At 45.4% G+C, this 21,274-nt stretch overlaps 1 protein-coding gene across 1 annotated transcript in view; it reads right to left on the reverse strand.

Annotated features, from left to right (window-relative positions):
* Positions 1 to 21,274, reverse strand: part of PTPRJ (protein tyrosine phosphatase receptor type J) — a 137,382-nt gene that overhangs the window by 56,572 nt on the left and 59,536 nt on the right. The window contains exons 2-3 of the mRNA XM_084630226.1: positions 8,823 to 8,841; positions 8,047 to 8,268 (exon numbers count right to left, since the gene is read on the reverse strand). Of these exons, the coding sequence (XP_084486352.1) occupies positions 8,047 to 8,268; positions 8,823 to 8,841 (241 nt within the window). The remainder of the gene's footprint in view (positions 1 to 8,046; positions 8,269 to 8,822; positions 8,842 to 21,274) is intronic.

The following is a 21,274-nucleotide window of genomic DNA, read 5'->3' on the forward strand; positions in this document are numbered from 1 at the left end:
CGGCTACGGTTTCGGGAAAAGGTCTACCCACTGGGCGCCAGACCCCGGGCGGTGGCCCAGGAACTGAAGGACGTGGGTACCCAATGGCTCCAACCCGAGCGTCGACCCGCAGCTGAGGTGACAGAACAGGTCATCCTCGAGCAATTCGTGCACATCCTCCCACCCCAGGGGAAGGCTTGGGTGTTAAGGCACCGGCCACAAAGTCTGAGCTCGGCTGTCGCGCTTATGGAGGACTTTCTCAAGGCTGAGGCCCCGACAGGACCGGTCGCCCGCCCCCCAAACCCTGGACCCAATGCACAGAAACTTGAACGGAGGGGGCCCGCCTCCCAAACCAACGCACCCCACCATACCCGACGACCAGAAGGCAGCAGGACCGAGTTTTCCCGATGGCCCAAGTCAACACCACTCTCCGGCCCTGGACACTTAACCCGACCACCAGCCCCCAGCCCACTCTGCGGCCCCACCGGTGCCCCCACACGGCTGGCGCGCCCAGAGGTAGGACCTTGTTTCTGATGTGGCGAGGATAGGCATCTGCAGTGGGACTGTCTTGCAATGGACTGCAACTTTGGCCTGGTGTGCGCCGGGGAGCGACGGGCCCGTCTGCCCTCCGTGGCCAAACTGACAGCTCCCATGGAAGTCGCCGGGTCCCCGTGGTGGGTCTAGTCGATTCGGGCTGTGGGCAGACCCTTGTCCGCCAGGCGCTCTTCTCGGACCCCCAGCAGACCGTCGGGGAAGTACGGATTCAGTGCATCCACGGAGATGTAAAATCGTACCCCACGGTGCGGGTCCCCATTACGGTGCATGGAGTAACGCAGTTAATGAATGTGGCGATGGCATCATCCCTCGCCTGGAAGTGGCGGGTCCCCCTCCTGAACTGGTTGACTTTAGCAGAGATCAAAGGGAGGATCCTACGCTCTGGTTTGCCTACGAGCAGCTGGCCTGGGTGGATGGTGAGGTCGTGGAGGCGCAGTGCACCACCCAGTGGCCCAGGTTTGAACTCAACCACGAGCGGCTCTACCGCCTTGATCGAGACCCCCAGACCCAAGAGGTCCGGACCCAACTCGTGGTCCCCCGCATCCATTGTCGGGCTGTCCTGAAGCTTGCACATGACATCCCGGCTACCGGCCATTTAGGGCAGGAAAAAACTGTGGCCAGGGTCCTGGCCAGGTTCTTCTGGCCTGGCGTCCACCATGAGGTGAAGTATTGTGCGTCGAGCCCGGATTGCCATCATGCAGCCCCGGCCGGGGTACGGAAGGCCCCCCTGGTCCCGTTACCAGTCGTAGGTGTGCCATTTGAGCGGGTAGCAATGGACCTGGTCGGGCCTTTCCCAAAAAGCAAGGAGGACCATCAATACATCCTTGTCCTGATGGACTATGCCACCTGCTTCCCGGAGGCCATCCCCTTAAGAAGTATCACCGCCCACACTATCGCTGTGGAGCTCGTGAAGATCTTCGCAAGGGTGGGCCTCCCATGGGAGATACTCACTGATCAAGGGACCAACTTCACATCTAAGCTGTTCCGCCAGGTATGTGCCCTATTGGGGATTAAGAAATTGCAGACCTCGGTCTACCATCCCCAGATTGACGGATTGGTCGAGCGGTTCAACCGGACCCTGAAGGGGATGTTGCGGCGTTTCCCCACCCAGGATCTCCGCCAGTGGGACCAGCTGCTCCCTCCTTTACTACTGGCGATTCAAGAAGTCCCACAGGCGTCCACGAAGTTCTCCCCGTTCGAGCTCCTCTATGGGCGGCGACCCTGCGGGGTGTTGGGCCTCTTGAGGGAGACTTGGGAACACAACCCGTCCACAACCCAGGGTCTCTTGCAATATGTCTTACAACTGCAGAGACTGCTGGCGCGGGCGGGTGAGCTCGCGAGGGAGAACTTAAACACCGCCCAAAGAGCCCAGGAGCAGCACTACAATCGGGGCGCCCAGGCTCGATCATTCGGGCCAGGGGACTGAGAGCTCCTCCTGCTCCCCTTGGAGGAATCAAAGCTTTTTGCCCGCTGGCAGGGTCCATATGAGGTCCTTCACCAGGTAGGGCCGGTAACTTATGAGATTCGGCAACCTGGTCGCCGTAAGGAAAAGCAGATTTATCATGTAAACCTCTTAAAACCTTGGCAGGACCGGGAAGGGCTCCTAGTGGCCCCATATCCCCCTGAACCTGAACTGGGGCCCCAACCACCCGAGGAGTCAGATAATGGTGAACCCCAGCTAGCAGAGACACTCACCGTTGAGCAGCGAGAACAGGCACTCTGCTTAGTGAGGGCGTTCCCCAAGACGTTCACCACAAAACCTGGGCGGACTACGCTCACTTACCATGTGATCCAGATAGAACCCGGGGTGGTGGTCCGAGAGACAACCCAGCCATTGCCGAGGCGAATGCAGGAGGCCGTAGAGGAGAAAGTCCAAGCGATGTTGGAGCTGGGTGTTATTGAGCCCTCCCAGAGTGAGTGGTGGAGCCCCATCGTCCTCGTACCGAAGCCTGATGGGAGGCGGCGATTTTGCATTGACTTCCGGAGGGTCAACGCCATCTCAAAATTTGACGCCTATCCGATGCCCCGCGTCGATGAGCTCCTCGACCAGCTCGGGGAGGTCTGTTATATCACCACTTTAGAGCTCACCAAAGGGTACTGGCAGATCCCCTTGGATCCCAGGTCCAAGGAGAAGACCGCGTTTGCCACCCCTTCAGGGTTATACCAGTTCACCCGGATGCCTTTCGGCCTACATGGGGCCCCGGCAACCTTCCAGCGTTTGATGGACTGGGTGTTGCAACCACACACGAAATACACGGCGGTCTACCTGGACGATGTGGTCATCTATGGCAATAACTGGGAGGAGCATCTTAACCAAGTAGCGGCAGTCCTCTGGGACCTCCACGTAGCTGGGCTGACGGCCAACCTGAAAAAATGCCGAATCGGGCGGGAGGAAACCACTTACCTGGGGTACACCTTGGGCCGGGGACAGGTCCGCCCCCTCATTGGGAAGGTCCAAGCACTCCAGGAATGCCTGGTGCCGACCACGAAGAGGCATTGGGCCGGGTGCATTGGTCCAACGAGTGCGAGACGGCCTTTCGAACCATCAAAGAACGGCTGTGTAGCGATCCAATACTCTTCAGCCCTGACTTTCATCATGACTTTATTGTCCAGACAGATGCCTCAGGCGTTGGGCTTGGGGCGGTCCTCTCGCAGGAGGTGGACGGGGAGGAACACCCGATTGTTTACCTCAGTCGGAAGCTGTTCCCCAGAGAACGGAACTACTCCGTTGTGGAGAAAGAGGCCCTAGCCGTTAAGTGGGCAGTCGATGCTCTCCGCTACTACCTCCTCGGGGCCCCCTTTATACCGGTTACAGACCACGCACCCCTGAAATGGCTCAATACGATGAAGGACAATAATGCCAGGCTGATGCGATGCTATCTCGCTCTGCAGCTCTATGCCTTCACGATCCACCATCGGGCGGGACGAGACAACGCCAATGCAGATTTCCTATCCCGCCTCAGAGAAGGTGAGGACGCCAGCTCCAAAGATCGGGAGCTGGATTTGAGGGGTTGGGTATGTAGGGAGCCAGGGTGGCTCCCCTCCGAACCAGAGGGTAAAGAGCCACCCTCTGAGCCTGAGTGGGCGGGGCCAGGCCAAGCTTCCACCAATCCCGGAAGGGGAAGGGTGGGACAGGAAGTACAAAGGGCGGGGCCTTCTGCCCAGTGAGGAGAGCACCAGAGAGGGAGACAGACACAGGCTGCTCCCTTGCGATCCTGCTGCTGACCCAGGCAAAGCCCTGGGCAAGGAGGAGCCTGACTAGGGGGAAGGCCTGTGGCAACCAGGGCTGCCGGCCGCTGAGTACCCAGAGGACCTGGAGGGCCCTGACTGCAGCCCGGGCCAGCGTGAGTCCGAAACCGAGGGGGAGCGGGACTGGCCCGCAGCGGAATACCCGGAGGAACCGGAGCTGCCCGCAGCGGACTACCCGGAGGAGATGGAGGGACCGGAGCGACCCGCCTGAGAGAGACTGGGTAGGAAGTAGCCCAGGGGCCCAACTACACCGTAGGGTGGGTGTGTTTGGTCAGTGGGCGCGGACTGCCCCGCTCACCCAGCGGCAGGACCTTCGCCTCCCGCCACTGTTAGGGTCCTGGGCTGGAACGCAATAGAGTTGGGTGGGCCTGCGTTCCCCTACCCCGGCACTCCCCTGCCTGAGGGGCGCGCTATTGACTCTGGCCAGCACACCTTCCCGCTAATTCCCCAACACCCAGGAGGTGGGGCCGAGGCCTGCCACGGAGACCATTGCTCTCCATCGCCCCTAGGGGCTCGGAGGACCGACCGACACCTATCACAGTCCCTTATCCATATGCTGTGGCCTTGTTTGGTGTGGGATAAAACTTTTGCCAGGACAAACAAGACTCTTGAATCACAGCTTATGCTCAACAGCAAGCTGTGCAAGTGCAGGCAAAAACATCCTCGTTAGTTCCCCTGACTCCAAATAAAAAGGAATGTTTCCTCAGAACCACCATAGCAACTACAAAAAATCAACAATCCAGACTTTAGCAACTCAGAAATGCTCAGTGATATCCCATATAGACCATCTGGTTAAAATGCCTCTGGGACTTACCAAACATGAATGAGTTCATTTAAGAACAGTGACAAAGCTGGACAACTTCAGTGAAATATAGCACTTCCTTCTGGGCATTTATTCAAGTGCAAACAGCCCCTCAATGCAAGGAAAATTCCTTGATCAAGAGGGCCATAATCTTTATGGATGAAGAGTGCGCTCTCTCTCTCTCTCACACTCGCACAGACACACACAAGGCTATGAAGACTGTGGGATGATTCCCCATTGTAACACACACTCTTGTATTTATTGTAGCACTAGCTTTTATTGTTAATTCTGTGGGCCAGACATTATGTTCTTAAAGCTACTAAGCACCCCAGCACTAATAACTGCAGCAGTATTGCGTTGGCAGAAATCACTTATCTCAGGGCTTGTCTACACTTACGAGGGGATTGATGCACGACGATCAATGCATCGGCAGTCAATTTAGCGGGTCTAGCGGGTCCATCGACTCCTGTATTTTACTGGAGTAAGAGGAGTTGACGGGAGAGTGTCTCCTGTCGACATCGCGTAGTGTGGACCCCACAGTAAGTAGATCTAAGCTACGTCGATTTGAGTTATGCTATTCACGTAACTCAAATTGCATAGCTGAGATTGATTTTTCCTCATAGTGTAGGCAAGGCCTTAGACTGAACAGTTACAAGTAGATCAACTAAAATGTAGGGTTTTCTGTCAAAGATGTACAGAAATTTCATAAATCAGACAAAGTGATGAGGTGACAGAGGTTGAAACAACAGATGATCATTTCAGAATGTTTCCTTGAAAGAGGTTTCAATGACTTACTCGCAGGGACGGTGTTAAGATTCGCTGGGGTCCAGGGCAGAAACTAAGGAGCCAAAGCCTGAGCCCCAGTGCGCAGGGCTGAAGCTGAAGCCCAATCATGTAACTTAGCTTTCCAGGGCCCCCTGTGGCAGAAATGCTGGCCCTGCTTACTCATACAGGTCTCTGTGGCAGTGGGGTCTCCTTCAGTCCCTGCAGCTTGTGCAAAAACCCTAACTGCATAAAAGGCACCAGCATTGAATCCCATAATGGTAGCAGTCGTGATTTGGGAAGTGATTTTTTTGGAGAAAAACTTTCATTAACTGCATAGACTATCCTTTAAGTTTATTGAGAAGGCTCATCATTACTGTTTTACCAAGTCAAGGTTTCTTCTCCTGTGGTGATATTTATAACTTTGATATCAAAAACTGCACTGGGTTCTGCCTAGTAAAAAGTATATGTGTTAGTACAGCAAGAACATTTGCTGAGAGGAAAACAAAACAATTAGTGCTCCAATATTAATTCACAGAAAATAAATGTGTTTTTACACTATAAGGTTGGAGTTTTTTTAAGACCTACTGCAGTATTCTATAACAGTGATCCAAAAAATTGTCATTTATAATCATGTCTTATTTAGCCCCAGAACTAGTGAATACTAATATTAATTTTATAGGGTAGGGTAGAGCATGAAATGTCATTTTTGTCATTATGGACATGGCAAGACAAGCTGTTCTGCTTGTGAACGTATCAGAGTACACTTTCATGTAATGTCTTTCTAGTGACTTTGCTCTGGAAGTTCTTAATGCCATTCTAGGATTTGTCATAACATGGATTATCATATGCTTGAACTCTGAGCACTTCCCATACTCCACCTCATGGCCTTATTAATGTAAAAAGTTCCTTCTTTTACTATAACTGGCATTCTTCTAGCCGTTATGGGTTAGATTAATTGATATGTTTTGGCTGAGTGCACCACTCTGGTTATGCATCAGCAAAGAAGTACAAAGCAGCTGGAGTGTACCAGTGAATGTAGCTCTGTATCTTTCATATGAAACCATTAAGGAATTACTAGTTTAATTATGGGACACCCAAAACCTATGTACACTTTTGACCACTCCATTTTACTAATATTGGATTGTGAGGGTAAGTTACCGTAACTGTTTCTCTCTTTCTTCCATGGCCTTACAAGAGATGTAGCCTTCTTATATACAAAGTGCATCTATACTGCCCTTCAGTTATTTTTCTAAATCTCAGAAGTAATTTTTCCAATACAGAATATGGAATAATCTGAAAAAGTGCCTTATAAATGTTAGATTCTGGAGCTAGATTATATAACACTATGGGCAGTAATACAGACAGGCAAGTGGTTGCAATACTAACAATTATAAGAATATACATAAAAGATCATAATTCCAAATTATGCCATTAGAGTCACTCAGTGGTGTCCTGATAGATCAGCCAGATTTATTAAAATGAAACTTATCAAAGGGAATTTCTTTGCTTTAAACACGTCTGATGCTAACCACAAGACTATATTAATTCATAGCCTCCAACAGAATTTTCACACTGCTTCCCACAACCCCTCCTTTTAGCGTCAATCAGCTAATCCACGCCTGGTGTAAATTTAGCAGGGAACAACTTATAATGAGCATTAAGAAGGAAAGGGCAGTTTTGAATAGGAGGATGGTGATGGGAAGTCTTGAGTAACAACGGGGGAAATAGAAAGGGGGCAGCAAGACACAGTAATGTGGCAAGAGGTTAACATTTACTGATAGAGGGCAGCACCCTTAGAACTCCTTAAGGACTTACTGATGTGCTCAGGTAGAATATGCTGGGCTAGGTTTTCATTTATGTGCATATAAAGACTTATTTTATTCAGTCTACTTATGCCAGGAGGCAGTCTGGACTCCCTGGAGGCCTTAGCAGTAACTTTCCTCATCCACAACTGGGTATTTCCTCGTTGTTGATTACTGATCCCCTTCACCCCTTGGCTCCCTCAGTCCCTTTTCCATCTGAGGGTTTGGTCAGCCAGGACTGAGGAGCAGCAGCACTGACCTCCACATCACTCAGATGTCAGGCTGCCTCATTTCTCCTGCCTACACCATTCAGGCTGTTGAAGGCTGTTACCACCAACCTGGTGGTCTTTCTAAAAGATACTTATTGCAACTGTGGGAAAAGGGGCCTTGCCGACTGTATAACAATGTAAGGAGAGGGCCCTAGAATACAAGGCCCTCAGCCAACATCATCTGGATATGTGGTACAGTACCATATATATTATAGTATATAAGTAGTTGCAGGAATGATTTGTCACACAAGTATTCCAAATATAAGTCACAATCCAAACACATACTTCGCTAGCCCAACTCTATACATTTGTCCATGCTGCCAGCTGAAGCCATGAAAAGGAAAGCAAAGGAAACTAACCCTTCATAGGTAAAGAGTCTACAACTAGGTGACAGCACCTGCATTCATGAACTGTTGTAAGGCCACATGTTCACAAACGGTTTTCAAAGCCTACTAAGCAGGTATAGGTCTTTGACATAACATGGTTCAATACTCTGCCAGAAATCAAGGTGGAGCCATGCTCTGCTATGCCATTTGCTTTCTCGTGGTGTAGAGAGGACTTAAAATGGTAAGAAAGTTATAAAATGAAAAGATACTCCCTCCCACAACAACCTCATGTCACTTACTTGTTGTAATATTTTTGCAGCATGATTCTGTTCCATTTTTAAAGTTGATAATGTATTGTACACCAGGTGAAAGACCTTCTATTGAATTGTTCAGTGGTGAATCCTGGAACAGAGTTCCATTTGTAAAAGTTACATTGCTTATTGTAACATTTTCTGGTAATGTGTCTATGTTGATTTCTGTCTTTGTTGCATTTGCATTTATTGAGCTGCAAACATTAAGGCCTATAGGAAAAGGAAAAATTACAGAAAAATGGTTTCAGAGTAGCAGCCGTGTTAGTCTGTATTCGCAAAAAGAAAAGGAGTTAAACACCTTCACATAATTCTGGTATTTCACTTTATGTATGTGTATTCACTTTTGTTATTGTTTAGGTTTTCTTCAGACTGTAACACCACTTTAAATACCGCTTTACTGTTCCCTGCTTTTACATCAGACTTTTTTACTTTGCGTTAATTGTACTGTCGTGTCCAATCACTGGCCATTGGAGATATTTGTTCTAGCAGTTGCAGATCAGTTACATGCCATTGTAGGCAGTCCCATCATCCCATCCTCTCCATAAACCTATCAAGCTCAGTCTTGAAGCCAGTTAGGTGTTTTGCCCCCACTGCTCCCCTTGGAAGCCAGTTCCAGAACTTCACTCCTCTGATGGTTAGAAACCTTCGTCTAATTTCAAGCCTGACCTCATTGATGGCCAGTTTATATCCATTTGTTCTTGTGGCCACATTGTGAAATTAGGATACTAAACAAAATCATAATAAAGTAATAGATTGGCACTTACAGGCAGCTGCAGGTTTGATCTGAAAATAAAATAAATAATAGGAGTTAGATAACTAAGTACTGGAAGTAAGAAACAGAAATTAAACATCTTCAAATTAACAGCTGCAGAGATAATATATAATCAGATCAAATCTATGTTTGCTAGTAGATATCAAAACTTTTGATATGCAAAATGAACACCCAAAATTTATGGACATACAAAATAGTAGCTAGAAAATACTTATTTAACAGAAAAAAAACAAACAAAAAAATTGCTCAGCTATATTGCGTGCAGGGCGGCGGGGGGGGGGGGTTATACAGCAATCACAATATTTCAATATTTAATTACAGAAATAGGTATACACAACTAATATTTTTTTATACTATACCTAAAAAGTTATAAAAGAAACCTATAGGATCTCAGACAAAATACTAGAAAATGTGTCTTAGGGAATCATCTTCCCTTGGAAGGGACGAGCCTAGAGCTAAGAAGTCTTTTCCATCTATGATTTAAAACATTCTCCCATCCTCTGTATACTACACAATAAGCATTACTATTATGTCTCCATGTGTTTCTGATCCAAAGCTCTCTGAACTCAGTGAAATTTGAAAGATATTTCGTTGATAAACTGGAAACAGTTTTAAGAATGTTATTTTTATTGTATATGTTGACATACAATAATTGTCTGGGTGTGAGGGAACTGGGGATGTTTAGTCTACAGAAGAGAAGAGGAGGGTGGTGAAACACTGGAATGCGTTACCTAGGGAGGTGGTGGAATCTCCTTCCTTAGATATTTTTAAGGTCAGGCTTGACAAAGCCCTGGCTGGGATGATTTAGTTGGGGATCGGTCCTCCTTTGAGCGGGGGTTGGACTAGATGACCTCCTGAGGTCCCTTCCAACCCTGATATTCTATGATTCTCCAAGGTTTCAGAGTAACAGCCGTGTTAGTCTGTATTCGCAAAAAGAAAAGGAGTACTTGTGGCACCTTAGAGACTAACCAATTTATTTGAGCATAAGCTTTCGTGAGCTACAGCTCACTTCCTCGGATGCATACTGTGGAAAATACAGAAGATGTTTTTATACACACAGACCATGAAAAAATGGGTGTTATCACTACAAAAGGTTTTCTCTCCCCCCACCCCACTCTCCTGCTGGTAATAGCTTATCTAAAGTGATCTCTCTCCTTACAATGTGTATGATAATCAAAGTGGGCCATTTCCAGCACAAATCCAGGGTTTAACAAGAACGTCTGAGGAACAGAAGGTATACATTGTCCCCAAATGTAAAATAGTTATGGGTAAGGACAAAGTCACAAAGTTCAGCCACCAGGTTAGCCGTGACATTATCGGGGATAGTGTTCTTGACGGCTTGTAGTCCATCTTTGTGTGGAATGTTGGTGTTGCCCGTTGACAACTGTGCCCACATATCTATTCAGGGGACGCCATCACAGGGCCTAATAACATCAGCCACACTATCAGAGACTCATTCACCTGCACATCTACCAATGTGATATATGTCATCATGTGCCAGCAATGCCCCTCTGCCATGTACATTGGTCAAACTGGACAGTCTCTACGTAAAAGAATAAATGGACACAAATCAGATGTCAAGAATTATAACATTCATAAACCAGTCGGAGAACACTTCAATCTCTTTGGTCAATCGATTTCTGATCTCAAAGTGACTATCCTTCAACAAAAAAACTTCAAAAACAGACTCCAACGAGAGACTGCTGAATTGGAATTAATTTGCAAATTAGATACAATTAACTTAGGCTTGAATAGAGACTGGGAATGGTTGATTCATTATAAAAAGTAACCTATTTCCCCTTGTTTATTCCCCCCCCACACACACACTTTTCCTCAGACGTTCTTGTTAAACCCTGGATTTGTGCTGGAAATGGCCCACCTTGATTATCATACACATTGTGAGGAGAGTGATCACTTTTGATAAGCTATTACCAGCAGGAGAGTTGGGTGGGGTGAGAGAAAACCTTTTGTAGTGATAAACACCCATTTTTTCATGGTCTGCGTGTATGAAAACATCTTCTGTATTTTCCACAGTATGCATCCGATGAAGTGAACTGTAGCTCACGAAAGCTTATGCTCAAATAAATTGGTTAGTCTCTAAGGTGCCACAAGTACTCCTTTTCTTTTTATGATTCTCCAAGAACCCAATCTGCAGCCTTTCAGATAGCAATGCCAACATGCGTGTATGTGTTAGCAAAAGGAAATCCAGGGAAGTGCCTTGCAATTTCTGATTAAGTTGTTTAAGTACCTGCAAACATTTAATGCAGAGTTTCCCAAGCTTTTTTTGCTGCACTCCGCTTTGGAGATTCATCTCCCATGTATACCCCACATCTTTCTAAGAAACTCTGTTTCTTTGGATACCTGGGGTCCAGGAGTCCATCTTGGCCAGGGTCCCCCAGCTTTTGAGCATCCCCTTTCCATGATATGCACTGGGTGGGTGATAGACAGTTGGGCTGCACCCCTTTTCTTGTGTTCCCACCCCTGGGACTCCCCAGAATCACTCACAGGCCACAGGCTCCTTTGGCCCTGACACAATCCCCAGCATGCATGCACAAGAGCCTGTGCAGGAAGGGAGGAACTCGCACAAGGGGACACATGCACACAAGCCTCTGGAGAGGAGAGTGAGCTGACATGCTTCCCACCCCCTGAAGCTGCTGCACAGGGAGATGTTACGCCCCAAACTCCTCCTCGCTCTTCTAGCCTGGCAGCAGCAGCTGGAGCCGCAGGTTTAGCTAGTGAGATGACAGTCAGGTCCTTGCATCCACCCGATAACCTTGGTGCCTCCCTTCCCAGACAAGGGGAAATGCCCCAGTTTGAAAACCAATGATTTAATGGAACTCGCCCATAATTATTTTCTTCTGCCACTAGGTGGCAGCAGACAATATAGATTGGAAAATGCACATAAAAGAGACGAAAGACCAACACTAGATGGAGTTCAGCAGGCACATACACATAGAAAACACACTGAACTTTCAGATCCTCATAACCTACCAATGCAAACTGACTGCTTCCTCTGCTGCATAGTGGTAATATATTTTAACAATTACATGTAAGGATTAAACAGACAAAATTATTTACGTTGTGTAACTTGCCTACATGCGCATGAACAGTCCATACAAGTACACATAGATATCGAGTGTAATAAGCCTTTAAGAAAAGGGAGAAAGAAATATTGGAAACACTAAATAGTGTCATTTATTCACCTCTTGCCCCTACTTCATTTCCATAAAAATCTCAAAATCAAACGGAGTTTTGTAATTCATTCTAGAGTTTGAGGAAATTCTCCAGGCACAGGAAGGCTTCTTCCCAAAGACCTCTGTCCCTGGCATTGGCTAGGATAGCCTCTGTCTGAATGGACTGAGCAGCTGGCAAGCACCTTCCCCTCTAGCATTACTGCCAGATTTATAAAGGCCAGACTGGTCATCCACTCTGATGTGATTCACCCCATATTATGGTAAGGAGACGCTAGGGACCTGAATGAAATCATGCTTAGCCTTGCACTAATGTAAAATCTCATGTAGATGAGGTACTACGCACATTTAGAGAGATTAGTGATTCAGACAAATAGCACATTCGTCTTCTATGGTTCAGGTTTCGTCTCACTTCTTCATGTACTTGTACACTTGCAATCTCTTTCTCTCTAACACCACAGCCTCTCAGAGGGCTAGTCTGGGTTGCAGAGACCACCTGGCCTCTTGCTTTTTCCCATCAGCTCTGCTGGCCTACCAGTTTTAGCTCAGAGAATAAAGGTAAAGATGTGACTTCGCTCATCATCATATCAGAAAGGAAGTTGGCCATTCTGGACACCAATACCTGCCACAATAAAACTAGCACAGAATGTGGATTCCCCTCGGTCCTGTTCTGCTACATGTTCACCATGACATATTCCACACACTATTTTAATATAGTTGGAAAGCTGGTGTGTTCTTACATAATTCTGATTGAATATTCAGTGCACAAAAAAGTTGTCTGGTCCCTTAACCATTTGGCACACACATTTCCCACCTCTATGCAGTGGTTTTCGTCCCTGGCTGAGACTGCTTGTTTAGTATATGGAAATTATCTTTTAGTTCCATATGAGATTAGCATTCACACACTCTTTCCTCCCATTCACTGGAATACCTGCATTTCCTGACTCTGGTGATAAGCCACCTTTGGTCATACTGTCAAAAACACCATATTTTAATGATTACACATTTCACCCAAAGTTCTGATCTATGTCAAATATGAATCACAAACATATGGAGCCTGTCACGGGGCCTTCAAGCTCCCTTCCATGTTCACAGATCCCCAAGAAGGGGAGTGCCACTCACACAAGAAACTCCCTTTCTCATAGAATATCAGGATTGGAAGGGACCTCAGGAGGTCACCTAGTCCAACCCCCTGCTCAAAGCAGGGCCAATCCCCAATTAAATCATCCCAGCCAGGGCTTTGTCAAGCCTAACCTTAAAAATATCTAAGGATGGAGATTCCACCACCTCCCTAGGTAACACATTCCAGTGTTTCACCACCCTCCTAGTGAAAAACATTTTCCTAATATCCAACCTAAACCTCTTCCACTGCAACTTGAGACCATTACTCCTTGTTCTGTCATCAGCTACCACTGAGAACAGTCTAGATCCATCCTCTCTGGAACCCCCTGTCAGGTAGTTGAAAGCAGCTATCAAATCCCCCCTCATTTTTCTCTTCCGCAGACTAAACAACCCCAGTTCCCTCAGCCTCTCCTCATAAGTCATGTATTCCAGTCCCCTAATCATTTTTGTTGCTCTCCGCTGGACTCTTTCCGATTTTTCCACATCCTTCTTTGGTGTGGGGCCCAAAACTAGACACAGTACTCCAGATGAGGCCTCACCAATGTCGAATTGAGGGGAACGATCACATCCCTCGATCTGCTGGCAATGCCCCTACTTATACATCCCAAAATGCCATTGGCCTTCTTGGCAACAAGGGCACACTGCTGACTCATTCTCCTCTGCCACCCACAGAACTCAGGCTATGTGAAGCTGGAGGGGACAGGGCAGAGTAGCCAGCTGGACTCTTTCAGATTGTTCCCTGAAAGTTTAGCACCATTCATGATCTGCCCTTTAGTTACTTCCTTTCCCATTAAAAAAAAGCCCAGTGATGCCCATGATCCTGCAATACCTGTCTCTCTCTCTTCCTTCTACCCCTAACGTTTATCACCCAGTTAAAACATATATTTAAACATTAATCTAAAACGTGACTTGAAAATGCTGCTTAAACAACAAAACGGGCAACTACCCCAAATTTTTGTTTTGTGAAGAACAAACTGCTCCTCCTTTTTAGTCTAAAAAGCTTATTGTTTTGTGGTTCCCGTCAGTATCACATGCTTCTCCTCATCTCACAATGCCCCTCTAACTTTCCAGAAACACAGACACTAGCCTGATCTACACCTAAAACATAGGTTAACCTAGCTACATCGCTCGGGCTGTGACAAATTCACACGTCTGAGAGACATAGTTAAGCCGATCTATGCCCCAGTGTAGAAATGGCTATGTCTATGGAAGAATACTTCTATCAACTTAGCTACCAGGTGGATTTACTACAGTAACGGGAAAAAAAAAAACCTTTCATCACTGTAGTAAGTGTGTACACTGATGCTTGTAGTGTAGACAAAGCCACAGACCTCACAAACTGAACTTCCCAAAACACAACCACCTTCACACCAGAGAACACCCAAAAAACGACACAGAACATAATTAAGGGTCAGTCTTACCTAACTGAAGCCATGTCTACACTACAGCTGAAGCCGGCATAACATACTGTTGCTCAGTGGTGTGAATAAACCACCCACCTGAGCAACATAAGGGCTCACGTGCACAGCGCTATTGTGGTGGGAGAGCTACTCCCGCTGACAGAACGTCCGCTGTTTGTGGAGGTGGTTTTACTTTGTCTAAGGGAGAGCTCTCTGCCTTCGGCATATAGCATCTTCACCAGACATGCTGCACCGGTGCAGCTGTGCCACGGCAGCACTGTGCGTGTAGACATGCCCTAAATGTCGTAACGACAAGTCGTAAACTAAACTATTCCCTAGCTCCATATGGTTACTGAATGAGACTGTATTTATACAAAACATTTGATCATTATCTCAGAGGATATTCATGCTGAACACCTGATTCTCCTCATAGTCACATCTGATACATTAGAAGCCTTTGCATTTCCCCTTTTCTTTTCAATTGTATTTAATTTATATATTCATATATGGAGCTTCTTTTTAACAAAATATTTGGATTGTGGGGAAAAACAAAAAACCCTAGGAAATAAGCCTTTAGAAACCAAAGGTGGAAAATGCAGTAAAATGAGAGACACTGATCATTTTAGCTGAACAAAAACAGGGGGATGGATAACCAAGCTTTTCATTGTAGTTTCAATGGCCACATCTTTTCATGTGGCAGGTAGCAAGTCTCCGAGCTTGATCAAAGTGGCTGAACTCTGAAGTGGGGTTGTCAACTGTCAAGCACACACTGTTCAAGGCAGAGTTGCTCTAGCTGAATTTGGCTCACACTGTCAGGTACCCATTGTAGCGTGGCTGTACCGGGAACGGAGCCTTGCAATCTTCTTTGGGGTCGTCCTGAAATGATGGAAGAAAAGACTGCAGAGGGAAAGAGACAAGAGATGGAGATATGAAGAAATGGGAGGAATGATGCTGATGGAAGAAAGTTCTCTGAGAAGGGGAAAAATAGGTATAAAAAGCTGATCAAGAGTTGTGGCCACTTGCCACGTGGTGATATTAAGCCCCTGTGTAAAATGATTAGGCAACATGTACAATGACTCAGTGGGAGGCATTTTTTTTTAACTCCAGGTTCCCGGAGAAGGGGAAAAAACCCTGCCAGCAGGACAACACCTGCTTTACCCACTCAAGTTTCCAAAACAAAACCAAAACAAAGTGGTTTTGTTCATGTAAATACAGGAGCAGGAAGCCATTTGACTGCACATTAAGGGTACTAAAAAATTAAAAATAAAAAATCCTGACCTGACTTCTGAGAAGCAGCTTTATTCTTGTGTTGCCTGCTTTGCGGGCTCAGCAATCGGTATGTGAGGCTATGTCTACTCTACAGACCTTGCAGCGGCACAGCTGTACCACGGCACCTGCACCGCTGTAAGGTCTCCTGTGCAGACGCTCTATGCCCGCGGGGGAGAGCTCCCCCATTAGCAGAATTAAACCACTCCCCAACAAGCGGCGGTAGCTATGCCAGCGGGAGAACGTCTCCTACCAACACAGCGCTGTCCACACCAGCACTTCTGTCGGTGAAACTTATGTCAGTCAAGGGGTGGTTTTTTCACACCCCGACCGACAAAAGTGCTAGTGTAGACAGAGGCTAAGCAACTCAGAGGTAAAACCAGGAAATCCATCAGACCCCCATCGAAGATGAAGACTTTTCACACATGCATATGTTCATACTTTCTCCCATGCTGTCCTTCAAGCTTGGGAGGCACTCCCTGTAAATATCTGCAAGTCTTCTACCCCATTATCCTCCTTCAAACTCTTTTTCCGTCATGGCTACAAATAACTTGACCACAGTTAGGCCAGTGGTGTGCCAAGACCATGGTGTGCCTATCATGTTGATCTGTATTGTCTCATTCTTTCCTTGCACTCCCCCATCTGTCTGTCTGTATCCATCTGATGTCTCTTGTCTTATGCTTGGATTGTATGCTCCTGGGGATAGGGACAATTTATTTGTTGTGTCCTTATACAATGCCTATACACACAATACGGTTCTAGTCCATGACTAGAGCTCCTAGGGGCTATACTAAATAATAATAAGGCTATTCCCCACACCGCAATTCCCTCAAACTGTGAACTAGCTAGAAACTTAATTGATGGAAAGAGCACTCTCTTCACACCCAACTCCTTTCCACACCCTATCACCAAAAAATAATATTTCAAGTGTAGAAAAAGTTTTCCTGTAAGAGCGTTAAACTAAAGATTTTGAAAAAAGTCACAATCAAATCATTATGATATTGCAATAGTGGGTTTTAATTTAAGTTTATTATGAAAGAAAGGTGTATCGTCTAGAATGTTTGCAGCTACAGGTCAACATATGCACAATCCCTACGGGCAAGTGGCTTGTTGTTTTCCTGGGACTGGTAACAATGCACAGCATGCAACTCTTAGAGCGGGGAAATTCAGACTCAGAAATATGAAAGAATAACCAAACTTCTTCAAAGAAACCAAAATGCTATTTCACCCCCACTATGTCTGTGATAGGCAGAGCTGAGGGAACATGCACCCATTCTAGTCAAGGGCAACATCTGAGATTAATTCAGTGGATGAAGGATTAAACCCAGAGTAAGGAGAGAGGAGTCAGTGAATACTGATTTGAATTTGAAAGACATTTGCTGGTTTTCAGAAGAACTAAGAATCCATGGCTCCCACTGACTTCAGTGGTAGTTGTGGATGTTCTGCCCTTCTGAAAATCAGGGCCTTGTGTTTGTGGGGGAGGGGAGGTAATATAACAAGTTATCCAAATGCCACGAAAAAATGTTTAGTTATATAGTACAGTTCTACTGAAGACAACAGTTAATTAATTCCAGTTTTCTGACTTCCACTAGGCCTTTTATGAGTTATTCTGCTGAACCTATTTCAGCTAACCAGTGACACACTTAATCAAATGTATTTACACTACACACACTAACTCCACAAAACAACAAACTTTAACTCATTTCAGTGGGGAACTCAAAATACATTTAAAGCAAATGCCAACATCAAAACTTCCCCTCTGATATCTTTGCAGGCATGCAGGATCAGCCCTTTAACAGACCACAGTGACTTCCTCATTTAGTGAGTGCTGATGGGTTTATCTCTAGGTAAACTGGCTCTAAGTTTAGAAATAGCATGCTAAGTTTGGAGGGGAGGGATAGTTCAGTGGTTTGAGCATTGGCCTACTAAACCCAGGGTTGTGAGTTCAATCCTTGGGGAGGCCATTTGGGATCTGAGGCAAAAATTCAGGATTGGTTGGTCCTGCTTTGAGCAGGGGGTTGGACTAGATGACCTCCTGAGGTTCCTTCCAACCCTGTTATTCTATGATTCTAAGTCACTTTCTGGGAAAGCTTTAGTTTTTTCCCCTCTTTTAACCCTGAATAAAGTAGTTTCACTAAAGACGACAAAGAAAAAACAAAATAGGAGAAAAAAAAATCCAATCAGTTGGTGTTCATTATCAGACAGATAATCGACTGAAACCATTCAAGCCTCACACACTATTAGTGTTGCAACTCCACAGAAAGAAGCTATGAAAAAGGTAAAGGCAATCTATATTCATACACTAACACTGGTGGCCTTTGCTTGCGCAGGGCATTTTTAGATATTAAGCATTTATTTTCACTTTGTGTGTATTTAGATTTGACCTCTGACATTTGTAAAAGTTCTCTTATCCCCTAAGCCATGCCCTGCCCCCAGCCCCAACCACAGATCAATCACTACCAATTTTTGGTATTTCCATGGGTTTTTGTGACAAAAATGATGGATTTCTAATTTGTGTTGCAACCATGTTTTTGCCCCAGCTGAAAAAGATATGTAAGACATGCCTGTCTCTTAGCCTTGTAGATAGGCCCGAAAGAAAATTGGAACCAAATGTACTGAGGAGAGGCTCTGTCTCCTCCCTTCCTCGTCCTCCCTACCGTTTCCCTGCATCCCCCTTTTAGGGCAGTGTTTTTCCACTCTCAGTCTCTCCAGGAATCCAGTGACTTCAAGAAGAGTGACCTTAGGGTAACCCGCCTCGTTATCAAGGTTTGTAAAATGGGTGCAGTGTGCAAAACAATGGCAGAATTATCTTTCTGGATAAAAGGACTTAATTTGATAACCTTAACACTATAAATCAGTCCAAAGATGAACCTTTTATTCACCCAGCCTCCACTCCACCCAAAACTTTGGTGGATTTGATGGAATGAAAGCTGTACTCCATATAACCTAACGTAGTTTTGGTTTCAGAAGAAGAAAGAATCTGAAAATCAAAACCTGGCCTCTTTGAACAATCTTTATTGGGGTGGAGGTGCGGGGGGGGGGGGGGGGGGAGATTACAGTACTTTGACGACAGAGTTATTTATCACATTGCCATGGACTTGAAATAGCAGAAGTACGTTCAGTTACTGTATAGCTTCATATTTGAAATGCTGTGTAGTAAACCTTAAACTGCGGGAGAGTAAATCAGGAAATAACGCTCACTGAAGCTTCAGTGGGGGCATAGGAAAAATTCCTTCCGACTTATACTAGCATCCATATTCATCTCCCATTATACTAAATACAACGGAATGATTAAACTTTGCAGTGTGGTCTAGATTTCAATATACATCCCAGAAGGGAGCTGATCTGGAATTTTACTTCAGCCAAAAGAATAACACTTGAGACAGTCTAGTACTCCCCCACCCACACACACACACACACACACACACAAACACCCACACACATAGCGGGCCTTTGAGAACTACAATTGGAATCTTGCTACTGATCAAAGTAAATATTAAAAGGATAAGCAGGAGCTCAAAATTTGTTTTTTTAATTTAAAAAAATACAAACCCAGAAAGGCCTGTGGAATCTCCAATGTACCTACCACTGAACCTTTGGAGGACCAGGTGACTGATCTAGCAGTTAGCTTTCAGAATATCTATTTCTGTAGAACAGATCTAACATTAAAAAAATGGAGCTAAAATTATGTGAAGAGCTCCCATGGGGGGGAAGGGGGAAATCACGCATTACATCTGTTCCCCTCACCCACGCTCTCCTTCTCCTCAGTCTCAGAAAGGCTCTTTGGAGGCGGAAGGCCACTCCCCCACAAAGCGATTTGGCACCAGGTAATGCTTTATTTGGTTGTGTCTGAAAAATGCATAAACAGCCGGAACATATTAACATGATACTTCCAGAGAGATTTAAGTAGAAGAGACTTGGCTGACAATATGCTAAAGCACTAAAAAGAAATGCTTCACAGCTAACAACCAGCATTTTCCCCAAGAATTAAGAGAAATTCTAATGCTATCCACAACAGCACCAGCTGGTGCCTGAATAATGTTGAATGCTCCTTGTCCTACTGGAGTAGCAGGAGCAGGATCTATTCTTGCCATGCTGACTCACTGCCTCTGGAGTTGTGACACGTCATAGAATCATAGAATATCAGGGTTGGAAGGGACCTCAGGAGGTCATCTAGTCCAACCCCCTGCTCAAAGCAGGACCAATCCCCAATTTTTGCCCCAGATCCCTAAATGGCCCCCTCAGAGATTGAACTCACAACCCTGGGTTTAGCAGGGCAATGCATTAAGTTGCAACTGAAACCCCAAACAGAAATATACCCTTTACAGAGTTTCCCCATTTCCTATCTCCTACACACCTGGGGAAAGCCACTTTTTAGCAGCTACCAAATTATGAGTTATTGTTTAAAAGCCTTTCCCCAATCCCAACATTACTTAAGTTGTCCAATGATGTTACCTCCTAGTGTCCTGGAGTTTTCTAAAGCAACACGCCTGTCATTGACCCTCCAGCACCTCCAATAAATAAATACATAGATAAATAAAAAACACCACTCTGTAGACAATTTAAAAAGCAACAGTGCTAAATTCATCTTGCAGAAAGACTATATACGTCTTCACATATCAAAGTCATCCTAATACTCCATACACTTTTACATAAGATCTCTTTTCAATGACAGTGCAGTTGAGTTTGTGTCTTGCAACAGTTTGCAAAAGAGAATAGTTTGCTTGTCTGATGGTGACAAGTAATATTTGAAAGAGCTACTTACTAAGGGCCAAACTTGCCTTATTTTCACCAAGCAGACACATCGTCAGTGGGACTAAATTGAGCAATACGAGGCTTTAAAGCAGTACCTGGTAATCTTGTCTTTTATTTATGATTTTGTCAGGTACATGAATTACAACATCCTTACATGTAAAACTAAAGTTTGCAGAGCCAACTGCCAAAATAAACAAACAATGCACATTCCTGCATAGACACCCAGAGTTAGCCCAGGCAGGCACACCCTCTATTACCTGTAAGGGAGAGTGTACAATGAAAAAAATAAATAGGATCCCATAGTGATGGCACGTTTGTAATGGTGTAAATATCAACAGAAAGAAGCCAGAATTTGCCATACAGCTAACAAAGGAAATACACAAAGGCGTCTGTAGCAGCCTGATTGTAGAGATAAGTTTTTAAAAACATAATACAGAAATGGAGAGCCTTCTTGGAAATTTCCCATCATAGGCTTGTTTCACACTGGACTATTCACTAAAATCCAAATAAGCCATATGTCCTGTATTCCCTCAATGCATTAATTTTGCAAGTCTACCAACAACAACAAATTTAAAAAAGCAATCGTGTTTTCCTGGAAAGATCAGTTCTTGATAAACTCAGGGTCATATTATCCTGTAAATATTTAACAAGTTTTCCTCCTAATATTTTCCATTTATTTTTTTCCTGTTTAAATGCTAGTGTTCAAATGC

The sequence above is a fragment of the Lepidochelys olivacea genome (assembly GCF_965140295.1).
Source record: "Lepidochelys olivacea isolate rLepOli2 genome assembly, chromosome: 6".
NCBI classification, from domain to species: domain Eukaryota; kingdom Metazoa; phylum Chordata; order Testudines; family Cheloniidae; genus Lepidochelys; species Lepidochelys olivacea.